Below are 27,985 nucleotides of genomic sequence, written 5' to 3'. Positions count from 1 at the left end.
ATGCGTGTCAAGATCATGTTAACATTGTGGCACTGTAGTTACACAGATATCCTGAACATAAGGCCATCGTGAAGTAAGGTCAGTATATAATGAACCATAGATTTTGTAAAAGTATGAAAATTCACGCGCGATATTTTTGTTGTATAAATAGATTGACATAAATTAGTATCGATTAAATTAAAAGAGGCAATAACAGATCTGTTCTTGGTGGAGGGGGGGAGGACCTTGTCTTATCTGTCATGACTCAGGGTAAAATCATGGGGTCTGTAGGTAGGTGCGATTTTTTCCAGAAAATTTCATCATATTTGTCACGGGATAAGATCTCTAGGAATAAAAAAATACATCGTGTACTAGAATGCAAAACAGAGTTTTGAGTAAGGCCGTTTTTAATAAGTCAATCGTGAGAGGTCAATTTTCCCTCTGTCAAGGTTTAATGAAATCGTTCCTATTCATATACGTTCAGCAAAAAAAAAACCTTATGACAAAACTCTAACAATGTAAAGGTGTATCGATTAATTTAAGTTGTATTAATAATTATGTTATTGCAATCGTATCCTCCAATTATTGTATCTTAGATATTGTTTTTAGTAGTTTACTTCTTCCAATTAAAGTCTCCGAATTTTTAAGAAAGTTCAGCAAGTTTCTTTATTGTTTTTATAACCACAAATGCATCATCAAAAGTGTGTAGCTCAAACGTCCATAAAACAATACAAATTAAGATAAGAGAAAACTCCGATCTTTAAAACTTCAGGGGAGCAATCAGGTGCCCTGGAGAAAGAAGCATCCCGTCACCACCGATCACACCCGCTGTATATTCTCTGACATGACTGTTAAATAACGGAAAATTCCATCGATAATGCAGTTTGTAAATAATGATGTTATTAAGTTTAAATTTTGATAAAGGATGGTTTGAAAGAAAAAATTGTCTGAATTCCTACAATTAGGTCGATTGTCCTATCTGAGATATCCTTATGAGTATCTGTATCCAAATATGTACGAGAGGCATCTCGATCCCAATAATATTTGCAGTCAATTGTTTTCATCTCAAGCATGGACGAAAAAATAACACTTCGAAATATCGGATTCGAGTTAATTTAGAATAACTCTACAGGTAAATAACATTCTGTTGTAGTTTGTTAAAGTATCAGAGTTAAAACTTTTAGCTGAGTAAAAGTTTGTCTCAAGGCTAACGGTGGGAGAGGAGCAGGAAGAAAGCAATAAATGACAAGTGACAAAACATATGCAGAAATTGACCAAACTTTATATAAACCTTTTATCGGGATTGAGGGTAGGGTGTTTGTAAGAAAAATTAAGTTCTTTCCATAATCATTATAACTGGGAAAGATTTGGCAAAACTGCAACAAAAAACTGTTGGAAAGAATTGGAAATTCCCATCCTCATGTTTCTTTTTGGCATATTTATTAATTGATGGTCAAAATTCTCAAGAGATGCTTTGAGTATCTTGAAATTCCAGGCACTTTGAAGTCCCCAATTTCCTTAAATTGTTAAATTGTCGTATCCTGGTTTCCAGAGAGCTTGAGAATGTACTTCCTCGTGCGAGTGTATTAACACTTATCGATACTGGGAGAAAAACAGAGAAGAACTGTTTGTTTAGGATCCATAAATATCTCAAAAGTTGCTCTATTTACAAATTAACTACAGTTTATTTGAAGATTTCTTTAATATTTAGACGACTCTAAGTCTATAAGGTGTCTTTAAGGTGTACTAGCTGGATCGATTTTTTATTGAGGGGGGTGGTGGAGGGGGGTAGGTGGGGATGATGATATTTAATACTTTTAATGTGTTGTATATTTTTTCTTTACTCTGTGATTTTTTACTTGATATGTTGAAGCAATCTCTTCTATTCAATTATATAATTTGTGTGCTCTATTTATTTATACTTGCTCGATATCGGTCAAAATAAAAAAAATAAGCTGGATGGACTAGGTAACTCAAAAGAAAACAAGGTAGCTCAACAAAATGAGTCAAATCTTGTTTTGAAAATGTATAGCTTAATGTTCTTATCTTTGTGATAATAAGAGAGTTAAGATAATATATACACTATTCTGAAAGTTTTTATATCAAAGCATAAATTATATTTCACATGTACAACAACAAGAGAACAAAAGATGTCAAAGTAAAATAGTGCATTTTCATTTCATTAGCAATTTTCGAGGGACACCATATCAAAATGGAATCAAGCTCTTAGAGCAACAGCGCAAAAGTAGCAATTTCTAAGGGGAAGGCGGGGGCATACATGTATCTGTCAAGTATTTCACTGAAATAAAATTAAACTGAATGAAAGAAAGTCAACAGGCGCTATAAAGGATTGTGTGCGTGCCTCTCCCCCCACTAGGGGTAAATGGGGGGGGGGGGGGGGGGTAAATGACATTTTAAGCACATATCCATAATGGTATGGAAACGAATCATGTATCGAATATAAAGAGTTATATTGATGGTGTTGATATTTACTTCTTTTGTATTTAACTAGGAAGGTTACCAGGTAACTTTTTTGCAACGTCATGGTTTTTATAAATTACAGAATGAATCAATAATATGTCCTAATGTTAAGGGACATCTAGATGGGGATCCAGATAAATGTTTTGAAATAAAATGCAATGACATATTAAAATACTCTATGAAAACAAATACGAGTTTACTTTTTTCTCATTTTATATATGTTTTTATTTCTCCAACGAAATGAGAGGGGTTTACAATAGCTCTATGCAATTATTCAGAAACATTACCTCATGCTATTTCTCAATGGATGGGATTGCTTTAGAACCATATATATAACGATGGACATTTTCTAAATAGTTTTGCCATTTGGATGGAGATGCATCTCATACCTCGATATGTTTACGACTACGTATACTTATACGGATACGCATGATAGAAGATTTAATAATGTATGCTAATTAATTATTTAAGAAAAATGTACTTGTCAACCAGATCGTGACGTAACGTGAAACTTTTTCAGCCATGATCTGATTAACTTCTATATTGAAACAAAACACATTTGATTCCACACACCACTAAACTCCTAAGGCTCTTTCAATCGGTAGCGCATCGTAATCCAAGTCTAGGTCCTTGACTCCTTTTGCTAGCTCTGAGATTGGATTTGTCATCATGACATCTCTGTTGTTGTCTATCCACTTTGAAATGTGAAACCCAATCCGAGTAAGAAGTCTTTGTACATCCTTGATTAAGTCGATAGCATAATCAACAGTCTTGACGGACTTCAGACAGTCATTAACATAAAAGTTCTTAAACACGGTATTAATGATCTCAAAATCAAAGAGTTCTTCAGAATCTCTAGCTGTTTTTCTAAGAGCATAATTAGCACAACCAGGAGAAGATGATGCGCCAAACAAGAGTACTACCATCTGATACTCTACAATCTTCTTAGTCACGTCTCATCTTCCCACCACAAATATCTAAGGAAGCTTGCATCTTGTTTTGGAACATGAACTCGGTAAAACGTACTGTCCATGTCTCCCATCACTGTTATCTCCTCTGAATCTTAGCAGTGTACCCACAAGTGAACAAGTTAAGTTTGGTCCAGGTAAAGGTTGACCATTTAATGATATGCCATTAAATCTAGCACAATCAAACATCACTCTCAATTTTTTCTTCTTTGAATGATACTCTCCATGATGCGGAAAGTACCAAACCTTGCCATCCACTTGTTCTTTATCTTTAGTTGGAACCTTGACAGCATATTCTTCTTTCATAATCTTGTTCATAAACTCACAAAATTCTCTGTGAATGTTTTCATCACGATTGAATAGTTTTACAAGAGACGATAACCGTTGTTCGGCTTGCTTCTTTTGTTTGGTAATCTGACATCATTAGATTTAAATGGAAGTCCAATTTGATTATAACCATCCTCAAAACAAATAGACTTCGATACGAGATCTAGAGACTTCCTGGCATCTCTGGATGGCTCATGTATGTCATCATTTGTCCTCTCACTGAAGTCGTAGTTAAACTGGTGACGAATCTGCTCTTCTAGCCTCCTTGCATCAATGCAATTGATGGATACACACAAATTACTGTTGTCATTGGAAGTCACTTCCAGCGGTCCATTCACGATCCAGCCTAGTAAGGTTTTCGCTGCCAAGGGACCATTATCTGCACTCATATAGGCATGACCTCTATACATCATCAACTAAACTTTTCTATAATAAAAGTAATAAAAGTAATTCTTTCTTTTAATTCTATTTCAATAAATTGTATTGAATTAAAGTTTATATTTTCCATACGTTTCCTTATGCCATACATGCATATTTTAACTTTACGGAAATCTGAGTGAAATGAAATGCAAGAAAATTAATTTTCTAATCAATTATTATCTGTAGGTATCCAAAATCGAAAACAAAAATACAAATTTAAAGTAGGAAAAATATTTATGATTTTTTTTGTTTGTTGTCAAAGTCAGATGAACTAAATTGTTCACTGTGTGAACCTCTCTTATATGTTTCATATTCTTTCTGTACACATTTTCTCAACTACAACTTCATTTTAATGAGAGGTTCCCGATTGACATACAATTTTATGATGGAAGTCAAGTAGAATTATTGCCTTTAAGGTGTCAAATGGACTTGTGTTGACTGTAAAGTATAATATGAATTTATCCTTTGGTGTACGTTATTCTGTGTCTAGTCTAACCTTATTCAATATCTTTATCAAAACAATCAAATTTTAAGTGAATCACAAATTCTTTATTTTTCAAATTATACCTGATGTATCTGTTTTACAAAAGAGATATTAGCCTCATTATTTTAAAAAAATATACAAATAAAAATACACTTTTGAATCTGTTTATTTGTGATAAAAACAGATTTTATCAGAAGTGGATTCGATGGTAGTACAGCAGATTTGCTTCACTTTTATTGTAAAATTGAAAACTTTTAAATTCATTATTCAGAGTTTGGAGGTGTTTAACAAAACAATGTAGACGTTTTCGATTATAATTTTGTATATTCACAAGTGATATTACATAGATATTTTTTTTAAACTTTTATGTAGAATATTTCCGAATGATGCTTTATTATTTTCTATTTACTTCTACTAAAAAAAGTTTTTTAAAACTATGATTTATAGTGCAATATTTTCAGTCACTTTGATTATATGTCTAAAAATATATTCGTGTGCACAATACTGGTCTTATTTTTCAAATCTGGCATGATGGAATCGGTTTATCATTCTTTTACAATAAAAGAAATGTAAATCGCACCCTTGTTCATTATACACTGTAATAACAAACTAACTGAACAATCAACATTGCCAAGTCTGCAATGTTTCTTGGGAATGAACATGAATCGAGTATTCATTGAAAATATTATACGAAAATATCCCAAGATCAATTTACATTCAATAAATCCAGGGTTGTACATGGATTTAGGTTAACGACAATTCCTTTCAAAATCTTGAAACCTCCACATTAGTGATCATGTACAAACAAATGTATCATTCTGTAACAATATGGAGATTACACAGGAAATGAATTCGAACATGCCATCAATAAAACTTAATTTAAGAAAATAAATTCAGCTAGGAAATGAAACTCGTTTTGAAATTCGAAATTTGAAATTCGAAAAAAAAATTCCTGTGTTTCTTCAGAAATTGAAGCGACGTACACTTAACAATGGAAAAAAGATTTTTAATACCTAGAACAGTGTTTTATGTTTTCAGATATGGAAGGTCCTGCAGTCAAATCTTAAACCCTTCAAAAGAAGTATGAAACGTACAGATAATAATCAAATTTGTAAAACTAACAATGTCAGAACAAACACATGTCTATATGATAATTTTTAAGACTTGCTTCTTGAGAGCATATGACTGAAATTATAAATGCATGTAAATTTTATATCGTTATTTATTCCAATTCTTAAAATCCTTTTTCTTTTATTGCATATAATCATTTCTCGCATTTTATTTTATCCATTTTGAGGTATTATTTGGAAGATAAAGAAATAAATGATCTATGTTTTAAGATGTCGATATTGCTAAAAATAGGGACATTAAGGAGTCAATGAATACCAAAAATATAATGTAGGAAAAAACATTCAAAACGAATTTTTATATTAAGATGAGAAATTTTAAATCACTCTAAATAAGAATAAGTTCGTTTTTTTCCCACGGAACAATGTACCTTTGTTCCAAAATATTTATTAAGTTTGAATCTAAATTGATAATCACAACTTTTTTCATTTTGCTACATTCAATATATGTATCCCTTACATTCCTTATAACCCTTCCCAATCTATGTGTCTGTACACATACTGTTCTACTATTAATATTAAGCATAAACTTCTGTTTATCTAAAGATCACATAGAATTCAGGAAAACAAAACTGAAGAGGTCCTACTGCTTAGAGATAGTGTGGTAGTATATTTTTTAATTCATTAATTTTACAGTTACAGTAGATATATAAGAATCCGTTCATGTATAAATAAGGGTATTTTATATTATCATCAATCGTATTTGTCTGTTTGCATTGTTTGGTAAGAGATGTCCATTCAGGCGGGACACAGTTTTACTACATGTATTCCATTCAGATATACTTTCTGTGAAGGCTTCAGTCAGAGATCTGTTTCTAATCGTTTAAAACTTGATATTTAGTTTGGAGTAAATTAAATATCTCATAAACTATAATTAAGTAAATCTTTTAATAAAACAAATCTATTGATCATTAACCAAATGATAATGAATAAACCTTGCCAAATGCGTACATGAATGTAAAAAAAGTAAAAAATTAGTGAAGTTAAGATGATATTATAATCTAGGAGCAAGGTATGTTTATGAATATTTCATGTAGAACTTTTGATCTGGGTTTGAATTATGAATAATTTTTTTTATAAGGTAACAGCTCTAAATCGGAGTGACTACAGTGTACAATTCAATTCATTCACTCATATTTTAAGGTACCAGCCTCCTGACATTTACAACTATTATTTTCAGATCTAAGCAAAGCACTGCGAAGCATGATAATTCCCATTTATTTATACACTTTTCACTTTAGTTTTCGATTTTAAATGTAAATTAGTATCTATTTAAACCTTAATAATAACTAGTAGTGGAAATAATCCGATGTGCTCATTTTGGTATATTGAGTCAAAATTTAAATCACACCCCTTGATAAAGAGGTAATGTGATCTGTGTTTTAAGACGTCGATATTGCTAAAAATAGGGTCATTGGTGAGTCATTACTTGCCAGAAATAGAGAACAGGAAAAATACAAACCGAAAGTTAAATTAAGGTGAGATTTATTTTCTCTCTAAGCAACACTAAGTTCGGCTATTTTCAGGGGAAACAGGTACATTATGTTTTCAAAATATTTATTACAACTTGAATCTAAAAACAGACAACCAGTTTATTTATTTGTTAAGTTTAATGAATGTATTTCTTACATTCCTCATAATCATTCCGTGTCTGTACACATATTGTCAACTGTTTTATATTAAGCACATTTTTATCTGAAACATAGAATCATATTTATTTTTTTCTTTCAAATAATTTATTCAATAATGTACAATACAACAGTGATCATATACGTATCTCCAATATTTGAACACAGAATTTTTTCACATTATACTAATATATAATTAGTGACCCTTCATTTTCATACATATACATAAATATCTCAAAACAAATTTGTACCATTTTTATATATAATGACAAAGTATACGTTTAACACCAATAGAAGTATGACCCTTGTTGCAGAGGAGATTCTGTGAAAAAAAGAAAGAAGTATCTATATCAATCTCATTGTAACTAGTGTTTAGGGCCAGATCACCCTGTTATGTTTCACAACTTATAAACAAGATCAATATGTAGAGTTTTGTGATAATAAAATGAGATTATAAAAAAAAAACACATCAGAAAGAATGAATTTTACAAAGACATAAATATTTTTTTCCTCACATATAAAGTTTGAATCTAGCATTACATTTTCATTTGATGATCTTTTAACTTATTCATCTTAAACATATTTAAAACATAAAATTTCCAGTTACATGAAAAATAACATAGCAAAAAAACTGATGTGTCTTATAATGGATTAAAAAAATTATAATACATGTATATATAGTAGATACTGACAATAACACTATAACTAGTATTAAAATCAAAAAGAATTTTGAAACATATGATTTATTTTCTTTTGAAATCTGTCAAATCATGTGATTGTAATAGTAAAAAAATCGATTTCTTTTCATTTTTGAATCCATTTTTAATATTGAAATCAGTTATTTTCAAATTCTCATATTTTAATTTTATTTCTTGTTTTCCATATGACCCCTTTATAAATACATATTAAGATGTTAACAACGGTTCTTTGGGTTTGCGGTTCCTTCAAGTATCCTTATATTATTGTCTGTTGGTCAATTTGTAAAGTTCCATTTAGTTGTAGCACATCTTCAATTATATCTTCTAGTAATTTGATAGTTGTTTTCACTTTTGTGCTATGGAAAAAAAGGTGTCGTTGATTTTCTTTACGATTTTTACATAAGTTGCACAAACCATTGGATTTTACGTAATTCATCTTCAGTATACAATATATCATGCACGCATTTCCATTGGAATTCTTGAATTTTATTTTCAACTTTCATTTTTGAAATACCGTCCCAAATTTAGTTCCATTGTATATTATCTTGATACATATTTTCCCATTTTTCTTGACATTTTGGAATTATTGTCTTAATAAATATTTTTCTATGTTCTTTAACTTGATATCTTCATAGGTTACCGCTTCATTAGTATCTCTTTTTATGAGTAAATTATTATTCAATTTATAAGGGAGTTTTCTTTTGCTATTAGATACTGAGTTGTTTCTTTTCAGTTTTTGAGAAAACAGTTTAGGAATGGCTGATTTTATTTTACTATATTTATTCAAATATCCAACATCTTTTGTCTAATAATTTATTAAAAATGGTGTCATTATATTTAAACAATTTTCCGCATCATTCCAAATGTCTTTAATGTTTAATAAACCACTTTTAATAAATGATTCCGCATATAGGTTTTCCCTTGGAATTGTATAAGTTTATAATCAAAGAGTGAGTGGTTAAGTATTTCCTCTCGATTCTCTGGCTCGAATTTTGACTGAAAATCGCTATATGCGACGAATGCTTTTTATAAAAACTAGACATGTTATTTAAGAATATTGGAGATAAATCTGAACGAGTACATAAGAAATATTCCTGACTTTAATGCATATCTTTACTCTGTAACCAGTATTTACCAATAGCATTCCATGTTTTTAACTTTGAATGCATGATTTTATAAATTGCTTTTATTTGTTTACTTTTTAAAACATTAAAGATATTCATCATGTTAATTCCTCCTTTATTCTTCCTTAAGCAGCACATATTTCTGTAAATTTTATTCAATTTATTATCCCACATAAAAGACCAGACAATATAATTTATCTCTTTCGCATATATATCCGGTATTCCCCTCATTTCGATTTCATAGCCAATAATCAGAATTATTATTTTTATTATCAAAGTTTCCCCTCTGAATGTAAGGTTCCTAAGTTTCCAGACATGCAAGCTGTTCTTATTTTTTTCCTATTTTTTCCAACCATATTGCAGTAGTATCAATACTATATCCATGATATACCCCAAAAGTTTTTATATTAGTTTTTATCCACTGTGTCTTTTTTAAATTTTGGTGTTTTACCTTTTGATTTGCCAATAAACAGCTCTTTGTTTTGAGAAATTGATTTTTGCCCCTGAGGCTTTTTCATATATTTCTAACACATTGAATGAATTTATTATAGATTCTTCGGCCTTATTAAATAACTGTGTATCGTCTGCGAACATATTTATTTTACATTCTTTGTGTTGATCTTTATTAGGAATTAAAATGCCCTTTATCTGCAGATTTTGTCTAAATGCACAGGCCATAGGCTCTATTTGAAAAACATAAAGCAATGGAGCAATAGGGCAACCTTGTCTTGCCGATCTTGAGATTGAAAAGTATTTTGATAGAAATCCATTAGTTTTAATGCATGTTTTTGATTTAATAAATATCATTTTTATCAAATCGCCATCTTTTTTACCAAAGTTAAATGTTTTTAATGTTGCTTCTATCCAGCCCCATTCAATTCTATCAAACGCTTTTTGATGATCTAGAAATATAATTGCCCCTTCTAAATCTTCATTACCTGAATAATCAATGATATCTTGAATCAGTCTATTTGCATCACCGATATTTCTACGCTTAACAAATCCTTTTTGGTCTTGATGAATTAAATTTGGTAGTACTTTTTTTAATCTCTCGGCGAGTATTTTAGCAACAATTTTATAATCATTGTTAAGCATTGTTAAAGGTCTCCAATTTTTATATCTTCTCTTTCATTCCTTTTATGTATTAATGAAATATTGTTTGTGAGTCACAGAGTGTGGCCCTATGAAAAATGTGTTTTTGAACTTTTGAAAATTAATTTTTAATTATATCCCAGTATATCTGATAAAAAGTTGATAAAACCCCATCTTCACTGGGAGATTTATTTGGCTTTAATGGCATCACTGCTTGATATATTTCTTTATAATTTATATCACTATCGAGCATGATTACATCGTAATCGTCTAATTTACATTGTACTTCCGCTAATAAAAATTCACCACTTTCACTATCCTATCCTTCCGTATTCAATAATTTGTAATAAAAATTAATTTGCTCTTCGATGATTGAATCAATGTAAGTTTTATACGTACCATTATCTGTTTTTATTCTATTCCACATTTTTTTCTCCCCATTACTCTTTTATAATTGAAAGAGTTATTTCGAAGGAGCTTCTCCTTCTTTAAACCATCTACATTTTGATGTATTATTGCCGCTTCTGTCTTATCTATATAAATTTCTTTTATTTTCTGCTCAAGGTCATTTTGATACTTTTTATTAGTATTAGGAATGCTTTTAATCTCTTCTTATTCTTTTTCAAATTCCTCTAGTTTTTGTTCATTAACGTTTAATTTTGTTGACATCTCAATACACAATGTTTTTATCTTATATTTAGTTAAGTCCCACCAGTATAGAATATCTTGACAATTATTTAAGCTTTTCTTGTAGTTTTTCCAGAATTCAACAAATGTTTTTCGGAAATCTTCGTTTGTTAATGTTTTATTATTCATTACCCATAACCCTGGACCTCTTTGGATGTTATCTAATTGTAGTTTTAATATTATCAAATCGTGATCGCTAAATGGGAAATGGACAATTGCATAATTGTTTATTTTGTGTAGTATATTTTCACGTGTAAGGAAAAAATGAAATGAAATGTGTAACATCGTTTTTCTGGGTTTCATTCTCGCCAAATATCCTGCAATTCACATAGTTTAGTTAATTCATAAAGTTCTGATAGCGCAATATTTTTTCGGAAGCGCACGAGATGCCTATCAAGCTGTTTGTTTTGGGTGCAATTAAAGTCACCGCATATAATTCTATGATGAACTGTTTCGTCAAATTTCAGTGAGTTAAAATACTGTTTTCTATCCGTTATTCGGCGTGTAGATACACTTAAGATCTACTGTAAAGTCATCATTTTTTTATGCTAACAGTGATGTCCCTTCCTTCTGTCAGAAAAAATTTTTGTGATTTTTAAATTCGGGCTTTTTGATCATGAATAACATCCCCCACATCCCGTGATTCGCTAGACCAATTATATCAAATAGAATTTGGCCCTTTAAATGTTTTCCATTTCACTTTTGTGTTTTTTATCTGTCCTATGTGTTTCTTGTAAACAAATTATATCGTATTTGCGTTTATTCAACCATGAAAAATACACATTTTTTTTCTTATCTCGTAGCCGGTTAACATTAATTGAAGCTATATGTAGAGTCATTTTAAGCGATAATACTATCTAAAAAAAAATACCACGAAATACGAATGAAAAAATATAATATGTACAATATATATACAAGTAGTAATTATGTACATAGTGACCAATCTATCTAACAAAAGTCATATTGATCAGCTCAGTTACTTAGAGTTTACATTTTTTGTATTTTACCCTGCTTTTCGGTCGAAGCTGGGGTATTTGAACTTAACTTCCGTTTTGTAATGCTTGGGGTTCGAGGAGGACCGTTTTTGAAACAATTGTAATTACAGAAAATGTCGGCAATTTTCTTTGATCCTTCGCTACCGACATGCACACCGCTGGGGTCATTGCTGTCATACAGTGCTCTAGTATCAAGCACTTGGTCATTTATGAATGAGCTGCACAAGTCAATCACTGATAGTAATTTATTTTTTTTTTTCACACAATTTTTCAAGGAATTTATTCACATGCCAAGTGTTGTCGTTCATTTTTTTTAATTGCGGCGTTTTTCCTTTCCTGGGTATGGCTGTGCATACTGCAATTCGAGTCTCGGGGAAAGTTTCTTGAATCTTGTTAAGACCCATCATAACACTGCTGGTTAAATCCCCGATTTCGTCTTCGTATCTGCTAACATAATTTGTTCGTAAATGAACGATTACACTTTCAGGTGCAGTTTCATCCATTTTTTTCTTAGCGTATTCCAGTAATTGTGACAAGTATTCGTAGGATAACCCAGAGACCGAGGCGTTTAAGATATTTGGCGGAAGCGTTTGAATGCGCTTGCAGTTCGACGCCACCAGAATAACGGTATTGATCTGATCGTCATGCGTGTCCGCTTCCGTACTGTCAGTTTCGCTTCGTTGGTCATCGTCGTTTAAAGCCTCTCTGCCTTCATTGATATCTGCGGCATATTTACCATACTTTTTTACCATTTTTTTCTGAAAGTAAATCGCAATTGTCCTTGCTTTGGCCCTCTTCTTTACAATATCTACACACAGGTTCGTTTTCACAGTCTTTGGCCAAATGGCCTTGTTTGTTACAATTAAAGCAAATTGTTTTGTTTGTGGGTTTGTATAGGCATTTGTACGAGGGTTGATAAGATTTTCCGCAATATGGGCATTGCGTGCGATTATTATCCGCAAAGATTCTGACCTCGTGATCTCCTAATTTTGTTCTGTTTGGTAGAGCAGTTTAATATTTGCAAGTAACGTGTGCCGTTTTCAATTGATGTATTTTTAATAGTGCCATGTTTGATGTTGCCTGCTGCTACCTGACAATATTGCATCATATTTGTAGTTATGAAGTGTCTGGTAGTTCAATAGGGGCATCTTGTCACATTCGTTATTTGTCTGTCAACCTAGACATATAATGAAACTTGTCGATTTTACCGTTACACCGGACATTAATAGTTTTTCCTTTGTTTGTTAACTTTTTAGAGTAATAAAACACTCATTTTCTGTAATCTGAATTGGTTTTATATCATCAATGTCAGTCTTTTCTTTTACCTCGTTTAGTACATCTTCATGAGTTATACCCTTGTAGAATTTTGTCGAAAAGTGTATCGACAGATTTCTTGTTACATTCTGCATATTGAGTAGGGCTGAATAGTGTTCAGTTGGATTTACTACTTGCTGTCGTTTTGATTTTCAATGTTCAAGATATAATTTGATACTCACAGTTCGTTGCCTTTAGTTGCGGCATACAAACCACAATACTAATCACACAATTTAAACAGCATACAGCGCTCCAGAATAGGATAAATAAGCAAATAAATTTAATATACTCGGAGCGACCAGAAAAACCTGCCGTCAATGACAAGGGCCATAACTCTCTTTATTTGATAAATTTAATGAATGCATTTCTTACATTCCTCATAACCATCCCGTGTCTGTACACATATTGTCAACTGTTTTATATTAAGCACATTGTTATCTTTAACAACGAATCATATTTAATTTTAAACTAATTTTAAAAACTCAATAAGGATACAGAGCCTTATTATTTACAGATGGAAAATATGGAGATAACCAACAGTATTCGAGCTTTAAAATTCACTAAACAATACAAAATAGAAGAAGAGCAAACAGTTTATCTAATACGTAGATATCTCTACTCCTCTACGGTATTTATATCATCGAATGGTATTCGGAAAGAAATGCCAACTGTACTTGAAATGTGTATTTGTAATTAGAAACTAATTATACTTATATTATAACGTATATGATTTTTTTGGGAGGAATAAACAAGATTTATTTTCTGGAAACAAGGTTAAATGAATTTAGCAAAAAACTTCTACATGCACGAATATTTTTATTTTCCTCGAAAGGTTTTCGGATGTCAACATCTTCCTTGAAAATGTTTTGTTTAATGTACCTAGCATTCAAGCACGAAAGAACCATGAAAATAATTGCATAATCAAACAATAAGCACTATCAACATGATCAATACACATTAAAAAAATCATAAAGAATAGAAGAAATAACTTACATTTTTTTATGTTTCAGATACACGCATGTTTTTCTCTGACTCTTTTAAATTATTTTGTGATGGACCACGTCCCTCGCTTGTCAGAGGCTGTGTATGTGGGACTGTGTTATAAATTAGGGAGTCCTACAGAAGTGAGGATCAGAAGAGAATTGATGGACACTGATGAGGTGGTAGGACAACCTGTGGACATCATGAGGGGATTAGATAGAATGAGAAGTGGGAGTAGACGTGAGGGATGCAGATTGAGGACTTCAGATGATGATTGGATGTTCTGGCCTCCGGACCACAAGGTGATATGTGATCTCTCTCAGATCAGTCTATACCGTATTTCACAGCACGCTGTGATTCTAATGAAGTGTAATGATCTACCACCGGGATTTACCAGACTAAACATGATTAGTCAATCAAATAATTCAGAGGTCATTTCCTCTTGCGTAGTAATAAACAACAAAACATACATTTCAAGTACATTATTCAGAGATAACTATTTGCGTTTCGTTAGGTCCTGCAATGTTCCTTTGACCAATGCTTTCCCTCATGGACCTTGTTCTACATATTCCATGTTCCAAGAAGCAGATACTGATTTTGCGTTCTGTATCCAATCACATCACTGGCCAAAGTTAGCACTACCGTGGATAGAGAGATGTTGTGAACGGGGCTGGCCAGATCAGAATATTGTAGATGGTATATTGAGTGGAGGATTTCATGTTGTCCCTATTGGAAGCACATCTGAGAATGAACTCGAATGGAGAATCTCTTTCTCACAAGCAAAACAAAAAGTCTTTTATTCAATGAATCATTGTCAGTTTTTGTGCTATGGTCTTTTCAAAATTTTTCTGAAAGAAGTTATTAATGGCCAGACCAATACAGCCATTCTCTGCTCATACTTCATAAAAACTATTATATTTTGGGTCATACAGAAAAATGCATCCTCGTATTGGACACCAGATAACCTATTGTCTTGTTTCTGGAAAAGCTTTAAATTATTGATATTCATGGTGCTTACTGGAAATTGTCCAAACTTTTTTATTCCACACAACAACATGTTTAGAGTGAAAGTCACTGGTTCTGTACAATATTTGTTGCTAAATCAGTTGTATTATTTGTACAATATGGGGATATCATGTCTACTATTAAGTGAAACAATCCGACCATTCTTCAGCCTTGCTTTATTTAACAGGACATTGAGAGTCGGTACTGAAGAGAGCAGTATTATATCAAGAACTGATTTAGATATGTCTTTATTTGGTGAATTATTGATATTTCATCACACTCTTCAGAGTGCTGAGGAATTAGCAATTTACATCAAACAAATAGAGAGAATGATTAGGGGAGTATTGACATCGTATCAGACACTCATGTTACAATATATGACTTCGTGTGTGTTAAGAAATACTGCAATGTTTTTACAGAGTTGTGTGTATTTAAATGAAAATGGGAATAAGTTTTGTTATAAAGCAAAAGTAACTGCTTTACTAAAGCAGTCCTGTAAGTTTGGATATTTATCTGACACTCTGTATCTTTCTATGTACTTCTACAGAACACGTAGATATGAAGACTCACTCAGTTGTTTACATAAAGCACAGGACAGATTCTCATTGCCGTATATAATGTATATGGATCATGTTAATGTAGATATGTACAAACACTACATGGAAAGGAATACCCTAGGTACTAAGATGAGGAGAGCTGTTGTTAGAAATATTGATATTTATTGTGACTACAGTTACATTGACGAACTTTTATTTAGAGCAGGAGATTAGTAAAAAGAATAACAGGCTGGCATTACACATCCCACCTTTAGTGATGATGCGCATGCTGTTTATACTTAATTACCTCAGACTTGGTGACACAGTTACGTCACACCAATCTCTATGTGATTTACAGACTCTGCTCTGCAATGATGATGGGACCTGTGTACCTCTTTTTCTCAGAGATATTTCGTGGCAAATTCTGGGAATCTGTCATCAAATTCTCGGGAATGATTTAGAATCCCTACAATGTTATCAATATTCCTTACAACAAGAAGCATTTCATAAACTTCAGAAAGCAACATTAATAAGAATAAACAGTCTCCCAAATTAAGCCCTCGAACGTTTTTTTTGAATATGTGAATTTGTTAACACATCCGTTTGATTTATTGTATGACATTTGCATTTATATTTTATATTTTGTATATTTTGTTTTAATTAATATTAATATATGTGAGGTCTCGAAATTTTACTAGGAAGGTTATACATATTCCTTTTAGATAGCTGACAAATAATAATAAATAATGTTTTTATTTGTTCTTATAAAAATATTAAAAAAACCAATATGATACAAGTATCATCATTAACATTTTTCTGTAAGAAAAATTATTCTCATCATGAATGTTGGTTTTTATATCAAACACTTAATTGTTGATTAAGGACATGATTTTGATTTCTCGTCCGTATAAAATGTACACAGTTTTTAAAGTCATTATTTGAATATATGTATATTTTAACTGTTATGCTTAATAAAAGTAGTAATGAATTCATTATCATTGTGCTGAAGAAGTTACCCCCATTTTTTGTCAAATTTAGATGTAAACAGAGTTTTCACAAGGTCTCATGTTCAAATTTCATTGTGATCTTGCTGAAATAAGAATTATTTACAGAGCATAACGTTCATTTCTTTTATATGACTGTCAAACTACATCTTGTTCTATTATACATTTCACGCAGCATCTGTTATATAAAAAATTAAAATTAAACTGCCAATACATTTTTAATTCCTTAGATTATATTAATTTATAAATTTTTTCCATTTTATAGATTATAAAGGAACTATTTATTGATTATAAAAAAGAAATTTAAATGACCGTCAATATATGTATTTGCAGACCATGTCGGTAGGTTGAGTTCCGTATTACATCAATAAGACATAAGTCAATTATCAGGTTTGACCAATGTTTTAATAAAGCGTAATACTATAAGAAAAAACCTGTAATAAAGACATTATAATTAATGAACATTTGCAAACCCTTACTGACTTTACTTTTAATTACAAATAAAATAAGAAATAGATAAATGATCAATATATATTTGCCAGGCACACTACATGTATATAAATCAGCTACCGTATGATAGAAAGTTATGACTATTCCCGTCAAGGGTGTAGCGCCGAGTGTGCATAAAAATCATTAGCAGCGGAAAGTTAGTGAAAAGTAATTAGTAGCAACTGGTCATACCGGAAATGGTCAAAAATGTCACACCTAACAAACATAAACACTCACACGTGGACATCCACACATAACAACACAAACGCAAACACATATAATAGAAATAATTATAAACCTTGAAACTGAAACATCTCATTGCTTACACTGGTTACATATTCCACCTTTTTAATAAGTGAAGGATATGGAGATAACGAACAGTATTCAATCTCAACGTCCATTAAACAATATACAAAATAAGAGCAGAGCAAACACGGACTTGATTGATTGATTGTATATTGTTTAACATACCTCCCGAGAATTTTTCACTCACATGGAGACGCAACAACTTGCGGATGGAGAGCTGCAAATTTTGTCCTATACTAGGCACTCAGGCCATTGAGCAAGGAGGAAACTTTTTCATGCAAGCACCTTCTGCTATACGGGGCCTCGGTTTACTAGGTCTAATTCGAAGGATCGGTCACCACGTTCCAGTGTGGATTGAGATACTCTTCTCTTGTTAAAATCACTTTCAAAAGAAAAAAATGTACTTCAGTGACTTTTTCAATAACTATCCCGCTATGAATCTAAAATTGATTACTTTTAACTTTTAAAGTTGGCGTCTTGAAAAAAATATCTTGTGACTATATACGCGATGATCAACTTCTTCTCTCGTCAACCTCCCTTATTCATGTAGTATTATATAATTATCATCTGCCTAAGGATCCCATCTTTCCTAAAAAAAATTATATTTTCTAAGTACGCATTATCTTCCTTTATTAGAGAATAAATATCTTTATCTGCCATTGTATGCATAACTGATATAACAAGACTTGTTAAAGAAATGCAAAGATAATGTAGTTTAAGAATTAAAAAAAAAAAATGTCAAGCGTTCATTTGTGTTTTGATGGTAAAGTTTTCACGAAATAAAACACTTTCTTACAGTAATATCCTTAAATTACAACTTATATAGATGTTATCATTTTTGTTTTTCAAAACAGCAGAAAATTTTCATTAAGCTACTATGTTTTTATGTAGAGTACTCAACAAACTAGACAAATAGAACGTAGTTCTGGATGTAACTCGGAAATTTCTGTGATACTAGAACTTTGAAGCACGCTTATTGAACAAAATTAAAAGAAAACTTAACTCAGTTTCTACTTGTGAGATTGATTTATAGAAGATATCTGCTATTTTTCGTTTCTGATTTGAATACCGGTAAGTATAGCGACATTTAATTATTTCGAATACAAATTTGAAATACGATTATCATACTCTGCAAGGCACGATAATTCCTTATCTGAAATTACATTATTAATTTGAAAATTCTACAAATATTTCTATTCAAGCGTAAATAAAAGATTTAAATGACCCAACGTTTTCTTTTTCTGGGTCTTCTGAGTCTAATATTAATAACGTTCTCTCGATTTAAAGGTAATGGTATCTTCATTATTAGACATCAATATTATCCTGTACCTAACAACAGTGATTTGTCATTGATTTCCAAAACCAGAGTACCTGTAATAGCTTGCATGATACAGAAGTTAAATTAAAGGTGAGGTCTTTTTTTCTTTTACAATTGGCATTTTGTCGGGCCATTTAGGAAACAAGGTAACGAATGTTGGTATTTTATAACATGTGAAAAGATTTTAATTTACAAATGTACAGACACAAAGATATGTGTTTTCACAACCTCAGGGAATGAATCCCTCAGAAGCATTTCTTACCATTCTACCTTTCCCTCAATATATTTTTCTCACCTTAATTAGCCCATGCCGTAAGAATATCTTTTAAAATAAGCGCACTAGATCGTAAAATCGTTTTCAATTTTAGAGTCAATGTGGTTGATATTTTACTATAGAATACCTGAAGCTTACGGGATGCTATTTTGGAATAATTTTGACTTAAGTCTATTAAAATACATATGTATATTAAAGATTATGCATCACAGCAATGTGTTTTTACATGTCACAAAGCCCTCTTCAGATGAATTTGATTTACTGAGACTTTGAAGATGCCGAAAAAGTAAACACTTTAAAGCGCCACTCCATGTAACAATATTCAAAGTCAATCTTCCCTTTTCCATTATTAAAGAAAGACACATTATAACAAAGAATTAGTATAAAGATATTTGTCTTTCAGATATCTACTATTTCATTCCTTCATATTTTTTTGAGAATGAATCACATACCCCGATTATCAGAAGCTGTATATGAAGGACTGTGTCGTAAAGAAGGGAGTCCTACCCAAGTGAGGATCAGAAGAGAAGTAATGGAGACTGAGGAGGCGGTTAGTAAACCTGTGGCAATAATGAGGGAATTCAATAAAATGGAAAGTGGAAGTACACGTGAGGGATTCAGGTTAAAGACTTCCGATTACGACTGGATGTTATGGCCTCCAGACTACAAGGTGATATGTGACTCTCTCAAATAAGTCTCTATCGTACCCGACAATATACAATGATTCTGATGGAATGTGATGATCGTCCACCTGGATTTACCAAACATAATCTCATAAGTCAATCAAAGGATGCTGAGACCATTTTCTCATGTGTAGTAATAAACAAAAGTGTATATATTTCAAGTACATTATTCAGAGATAATCATTCGCATTTCGTAAAAAACTTCAATGTTCCCATCACTAATTGTGTACCTCATGGTCCCTGTTCTACCTTTTTCTTATTCCAAGATGCAACGGCGGACTATGTGTTCTGTTTCAAGTCACATCACTGGCCTACGTCAGCATTTCCATGGATACAGAGATGTCGTGAACACGGCTGGCCAGATCAGAGTGTTGTATCAGAAATATTAAGGGGAGGATTTCATGTTGTTTCTATTGGAAGCACACCTGAAGACGAACTCGAATGGAGAATCTCATTCTCTCGAGCTGAACAAAAACTCGTTTATTCACTGAATCACTGTCAGTTTTTATGCTATGCACTTTTCAAATTTTTCCTGAAAGAAGTAATTGATAATCAGACAAATACACCTATTCTCTGCTCATACTTCATTAAAACTACTGTATTCTGGGCCATACAGACCAATACGTCTTTGTATTGGACACCTGATAACTTACTGGCTTGTTTCTGGGAAAGCTTTAAATTATTGATATACATGGTATATACTGGGAATTGTCCAAACTTTTTTATACTACAAAACAACATGTTTAGAGTGAAAGTCAAACCTTGGTTTTACATGAATTTAGCTTAGTGATAAATCCTTTCAAAATCCTATATATAATTCTGATGTCATTAGAGAACAGACAGGAAATAAGATTGATTAGGCCATCAATAGAGCTTATTTTAATAAAAAGAATTCGACAAACAAAGCATGCTGTATTGCCAATGTTTCTTTAGAGCATAATCTACTTATTCAGCAAATCAAATTCTTGCATGTCAAGCGAAGAATTAATTTTTCATGTTAAAGAATTCTTATATTTTTGAAATATTTAACAGTATTTGATTTGTTCATTTGACAGTTACAAATATGGACGTGTCTTTATAGGTTTTTGTTTATCACACAAAAAGCATTCCAAAATAACGTGCTGTTTACAAGTTATGGTAAGATCATATTTAGAACATAACCTACTTATTCAGTCAATCAAATCATCAAAATGATGTTCAAATTTTTGCTGAACATTAAAATTGCCTTAGTTAGGAATTGTAAAATAAAAAATTAGTAAATTTAATAGCTTTTATAACGAGGACAGTGTTTTATGTTGTCATGCAGATATGGAAGGTTCTGTGATTAAAAATGCATGTAAATTATGCCTTGTTTATTTATTTTGTTTGTCTGGCCTATACTTTTATTTCTCGCATTTTGGTAAATCCAGGTCAATATTTTGATGAAAAAAAACATAACTTGTTCTCTCGATGGCATACAATAGCGACATTTTAAAAACATAAATATTATCAGAGGACAAATAAAGCACTACAAGATACGATTTCTCTAATGTTAAAAATATTTAACACTTTAGTTTTCCCTTTTTAAAATATATCTTTATATATATCTCTATTTAAACTTAAAAACCTAACTGAAATGGTCCGAGGTGTTTATTTTGACATTGAATGAAAATTAAATCACACCCACCTAGTAACAGGTAATGTGATCTATGTTATAAGACGTCGATACTTCTAAAAAAAATATCGACATTGATGAGTCATTGATTGCTAGAAATAGAGAACAGGTAAAGACGTTCATAATACAAACCGAAAGTTTTATCAAGTGAGGATTTTCTGAATGAATGTAAAGTTTAGTCATTTTCAAAAGAAACAGGTACGTAATATTTTAATATTTTATACTTTATATTTGTTACGCTATGAAACTTAAAACTGAGAAGCAATATATTTTTGGATAATTTTAATTTTTGTATTTCTTACACTTCTTATAACTCTTGACAATCTACGAGTCTGTGCGCATATTGTCAACTGTTTGTATTAAGCACATTGTAATATGTTTATCAACGGATCAAAAATATTTAAAAACAAAACTGATGGGGACCTACTGATTACAGATAAAATATATGGATTTTTATATCTTTTAATTAACGCTATATATATTTTTTCAGGAATTTCATTCAATTTTACATTTACACAAGGACTGGGCATGCATTTTCTTGTAATTGACTTTTTTATGTTTTTAATCCTAACATCCCATACTTTAAATAACTGCAAAACCAACTGGGTTACGGTGGATAAAAGAATCCGTCTATGTATAAATATGGGTATTGCCTAATTTCATAATTTCCATTCGTTAGTTTGTATTCTTTAGTCCTTTTAGGCGGACGACATTTACTTAACTTATTTATTCAGAGACACCATGTGTATGAAGGGTGTAATATTTGTCTGCAATTGCTTGAAACTTGATACCGGCATTTAGTTTGGAGTAAAGGACAAGATAGGGAGAGACCAGGTTTGTCCCCCGATTTTTGGTGTCTTTCAGAATGATCCAACAGTTTAACCATGAAAACCTGTTTTCACCCCTGCCACAAAATGAGTGTTGGTTTTAAGATTTAAAATATATAGGGGTCACAGTGAGTTCAGGAAATAGGTCAATTTTCGAAATTTCTCATTTTAATGCAAATTTTCATTAATTTTACAGCACATTTTCTTTCGGAAAACATAGAGCACACGCTTGCCTATCTACCATATATATATATATATATATATATATATATATATATATTATACACTGATATCAGATGCAGTATATGTGATTTGTAAAAATCTCAGATAGGCAAGCTTGTGCTCTATGTTTTCCGAAGAGAAATGTATCCCAAATGTGATGAAATTCCACCAGAATTGAGGAAATTCGGGAAAATGATCTATTTCTGCACCCTCAAGTGGCTTCCATGTAAGCTTCGGATCAAAATTAGTGCTTGTCCTAAAGTTAGCATTATTTTTATTTCTTAACAACAAACTATCACAATTTTACCAGTGTTCTGATTTTTATATCAAATAAGGGGCCAGATTCGGCTGTGATCCTATCTTGTCCTTAATCACCCATTCAATGTAAGTAAATCTTTTATAAATCAAAGCTAATGATCATTAAATCAAAAGATAATGGAAGATATCAATTATTTTCCAAAGTTAAACATGTCAAATGGGAATTAATGTGCTAAAAAGAAAGGTCTTAAGTTGATAAAGTTAAGATTCATATTGTAAAGTAAGAACAAGTCATGTTTATAAATAATTCATGTAGATCCTTGAATCTGGGTTTAAATTCTGATAATTTAGAATTTATAAATCCATTATGGTCATCGTATATTACTCTACATCCTAATGGATGGAATGCAGTGTTATCATTAAGTTCATACACTGGTATGTTACTCTCTTAATTTAAAGTACCAGACTGACATACATGGCAATATTGTTTTTGTTAAATTATTATTATCAGACCATAGACAAAGCACACCAAGACACGGTAATTCCTTCTAAATCTTAATACAATTTTCACCTTAGCTTTCCAATTTATAATATAACTGAATATCTTTCTATTAAACCTAAATAATTAAATACATTGGTCTGTTATGTTCAATTTAGTATTGGGTCAAAAATTAGATCACATCCTCTCGATTAATAGGTAATGCGATCAATGTTAAGAAGTCATCATTGATAAAAATAGTGACATTGATAAGTCATTGATTGTCATCAATAGACTACAGATTAATACACTCATAATACAAACCGAAAGTTTAATTATGGTAAGGACTTTATATTTCTTTAAATAAATATTTAGTTTGCATAGTCATTTTTCAAGGAAAAAAATGTACGTGGTGTTACAAAATATTTATTAAGTTTGTATACATATTATCACATTTCAATATTAAGCACATCGATCTGTTTATATACAGATCATATAGAATTGAAAAGAAACTGAGTGAATACTTCTGTTTACAGATGGATATAAACATGAAGATAACGAAATGTATTCAATCAGGTGCAATAAAGCAGTGAGCATCCCCTGTCGACCGGTCTCACTCGCCGTGTGCTCCTTGTTTTGATTGGGAGATAATGCAAAATCCGTCGACAATTCAATAGAAATCCGTCGACAATTCAATCATTAAATAATTGTTTAACAATTAGTATGAAAAATGTCAGTCAGCAATTGACTGAAGGACAATTTGCATTTGATGACAAAGTAATTGTATCGACCACAGAACTTAAATGCTGACTTTAAAAAGCTGCAGATATTCTTGTTTGAACAATGTTTTGTCAATGTCATTTCAAAAATTGATACACATCAATTTTATGCCTGATATATACATTTTCTTTTATGCAGGATGTTTAAATCAAACAGACTCCTTCTATACTGAATTTTTTTAACATTATATCCAAAACTAAGATATCGATCTGCTACGTCTTACTACTGTATTTATGTCATAGAATGGTATAAAAAAAATTAGATGCGAATGTACTTGTAATTTTACTTCTTCATTAGAAAGTAATTATACCATTTTAAAAAAAGGCTTTGGTATGTATACACTTTCTGAAACAATGTTTAGTGTATATTGCAAAATACTTGTACATGTATATGTATTCTGATTCATTTTCAAAGGTATTTGGACGAACATGATCATGATGATAAGTTGGTCTTCGATCATCGATCGTGCCTGAAAGAATCATGCAAATACGTAATTACATAGTCAATAAATGCAAGCACTCTTAATACATCTTGCTATAATTCACAAAGAAATGACATAAATTTCTTTACGTTTCAGATACACGTACTTTCTGCCTGATTCTTTTATAATAATATATCATGATGGATCACCTACATCGGCTATCAGAGGCTGTGTATGTAGGACTGTGTCGTGAAGTAGGGAGTCCTACAGAAGTGAGGATCAGGAGAGAAGTGATGGACACTGTCGAGATGGTGAATAGACCTGTGTATATCATGAGAGGATTTGATAGAATGCAGAGTGGGAGTAGACGTGAGGGATTCAGGCTGATAACGTCAGATGTAGATTGGATGTTTTGGTATCCAGACCACAAAGTGATATGTGATCTCTCTCAGATCAGCCTTTACCGTATTCCACAACACACTGTAATCCTGATGGAGGGTGATGATCTACCAACAGGATTTACTAGATTAAATCTGATGACTCCATCAAATGATGCAAAAGTAAGTTCCTCCTGTGTAATAAGGAATAACAATGTATTCATTTCAAGTGCATTATTCAGAGATTATCATTTGGATTTCGAAAGGACATGCAATGTTCCTTTACCCAATGTTTTCTCTCATGGGCCTTGTTCTACCCATTCCATATTGCACGAATTAGAGGCTGACAATGCATTCTGTTTCCAGTCACATTACTGGCCTACGTCAGCACTACCATGGATACAGAGATGTTGCAAAAAGGGCTGGCCAAACCTGAATGTTATTTCGGATATATTAAGTGGAGGATTTCATGTTGTTCCTATTGGAAGCGCACCTGAAAATGAACTTGAATGGAGAATCTCATTCTCTAGAGGAGAACAAACACTCGTTTATTCAATGAATCACTGTCAGTTTATGTGTTATGGTCTCTTCAAATTATTTTTGAAGGAGGTAATTAATTGTCAAACAAATACACCTACTCTCTGCTCATACTTCATAAAAACCATTGTGTTTTGGGTCATACAGACCAATACTTCCTTGTCTTGGACACCTGATAACTTACTGTCTTGTTTCTGGGAAAGCTTTAAATTATTGATATACATGGTATATAAAGGGGAATGTCCAAACTTTTTTATTCCACAAAACAACATGTTTCGACAGAAAGTCACTGGTTCTGTACAAACCTCATTGTTCAGTCAAATGTATGATTTGTATTGTAAGGGGATATCATGTCTACTTTTAAGTCAAACTATGAGACCATACATCAGAATTTCTATATTGAACAGAACATTGAGATTCTGTACAGACGAGAGCAGAATTATATCTAAGACAAAGTTAGATATTTGCTTATTTAGTGAATTATCAATGTCTCATCATTCAATTCAGAGCTTTGATGAATTTGCAGTTTGTATTACACAAATGGAGAGAATGATTAGGGGAGGGTTGACATCGTATCAGCCAGTCATTATACAATATATCACATCAAATGTTCTAAGGAATACTGCCATATACGTACAGAGATGTATATATAAAAATGGAACTCGCAATAAGGTTTACTATAAAGCAAAAGTAGATACATTGCTTAGACTGTCGCTTAAGTTTGGCTTTTTATCTGACATTCTGTATCTTTCTATGCACTTCTACAGAACACGTAGATATGAAGATTCACTTAGTTGTTTACATAAAACACAGGAGAGGATGTCATTTCCGTATGTTATATATAAGGATCATGTTAACGTAGATGTGTACAGACATTGCATGGAAAGGAAGACCCTAGGTACTAAGATGAGGAGAGCTGTTGTGGGAGATATTGATATTTATTGTATCTACAGTTACCTTGATGAACTAATGTTTGAACAGGAGATCAGTAATAATAATGGTATTGCTATATTACATATCCCGATTCTAATGATGCTGCATACGCTGTTTATACTGAATCACCACAGACTGGGTGACACTGTCAGGTCACAACAATCTCTACAGGATCTACACACTCTGCTGCTCTATGATGACGGGATTTATGTACCTCACCTCTACAGAGATATTTCGTGGCAAATACTTGGAATCTGTCAACAAATCTGTGGAGACTATTCGGGATCTCTCCAATCTTTTCGATATTCCTCACAGCAAATACCTCTCCACAAGCTTCAGGAAGCAACAAAGTTTAGAATTAGCAGTCTCCCAATTGTAGCCGTCTGAGTTTATGAATAAGTGTATTTGTTAACACATCATTTTAATTCATTGTATGACACATATTTATGATTTATGTACCCTGTTTTCCATAGGGTTTAATTTTAATGTATGCAAGGCCGTGCATGTTTTATAATTTTACAAGTGATATAAAACGTATTCCTTTTAGATAGTACACTTAATTACTGTTTTTAATTGTATTGACATTGATATTTGTAAGAATCTATTCAATATAAGTATCATCAGTTAAACTTCTCTATAACTAAATTTTTTTCTTCTATTTAACAAAAATTGTTTGATTTATATCAAATACTAAGATATTATTAAAGGACAAGATTTAATGTTTTGTTAGTCAGTATTAAATGTAAATAATTAAACCAAATAGAAATAATTAAAAAAAAAATTAATAATGCCGAGTAAGAGTAGTAATGAATTAACTATAACTGTGCATTGGACTTTTCCCCGATTTCTTTCTCAAATTCAGATGTAAAATGAAATAAAAAATCTTCATTAAGTCCTACATTTTATTGTGATGCATTTGATGGGCATGAATTAAATCAATTTTAAATTTCAAATTATATTTCATTATAAGAAATGGTATATCTTTATTTTGTTCACATCATTTTTAGAAATGAAGACATATTTTTTTTTGTAAGAAGCACACGTTCTTTACGTTTCACTCACCATCTGTTAAAAAAATAAATCAAGGCATAAACTGCCCACTTTGGTTGACATTTTGAGGTCGTTGTTAATGTTTTTATTCAATTGTTTCTCTTTTCGTTTTTTACACATACCGTTGAAACTGCATTTTCGTTAACAACTCTTTAGAGTAGAAAAATAAAATCAATGTTCACTCATACATGCTGTGTTTTCATCACTATGTACATGTAATATGTGAGACTTCGAGATTTTTGGAAAAAAAAATCCTAAAATTGATTTCAATAACAATTTTTCTGATGAGATATACAACTGGCTCCGGTATTTACAATAATTGTTATCAATGTCATTTCATGTATTTGTTGATACTGAATTGAGAGATGCTGAGATTATGTAATATTAAGAATAGTTTGCGTTTATAAAGATTATACATTCTGCATAGGCAATATATATAGAATTTGAATAAAAGATAAATTAAATGACGGCCAATATACATCGAAGGAGGTTATTCAAAAACTGACGTGTCTTTTTTCAGTACGAATG

General features: G+C 31.5%; 3 protein-coding genes across 3 annotated transcripts; 2 read left to right on the top strand and 1 right to left on the bottom strand.

The window, feature by feature from the left end:
* On the top strand, positions 1-26,794 carry LOC134260584 (uncharacterized). Its single transcript, XM_062743127.1, has 2 exons — positions 1-78; positions 24,717-26,794. Exon 2 carries the CDS (start codon positions 24,758-24,760, stop codon positions 26,792-26,794), a length of 2,037 nt encoding a protein of 678 aa, XP_062599111.1. The 5' UTR covers positions 1-78; positions 24,717-24,757.
* LOC134260586 (uncharacterized) lies at positions 3,036-3,386 on the bottom strand. Its single transcript, XM_062743129.1, has one exon. It carries the CDS (start codon positions 3,384-3,386, stop codon positions 3,036-3,038), a length of 351 nt encoding a protein of 116 aa, XP_062599113.1.
* On the top strand, positions 14,377-16,080 carry LOC134260585 (uncharacterized). The gene has a single exon (XM_062743128.1). It carries the CDS (start codon positions 14,377-14,379, stop codon positions 16,078-16,080), a length of 1,704 nt encoding a protein of 567 aa, XP_062599112.1.
* Positions 26,795-27,985: the final 1,191 nt, after the last annotated feature.

This window comes from Saccostrea cucullata, unplaced genomic scaffold (assembly GCF_032062105.1).
Source record: "Saccostrea cucullata isolate Sc308-1 unplaced genomic scaffold, CSIRO_AGI_Scuc_v1 ctg3621, whole genome shotgun sequence".
Lineage (NCBI taxonomy): Eukaryota > Metazoa > Mollusca > Bivalvia > Ostreida > Ostreidae > Saccostrea > Saccostrea cuccullata.
This window is presented reverse-complemented; position numbering and strand designations above follow the sequence as displayed.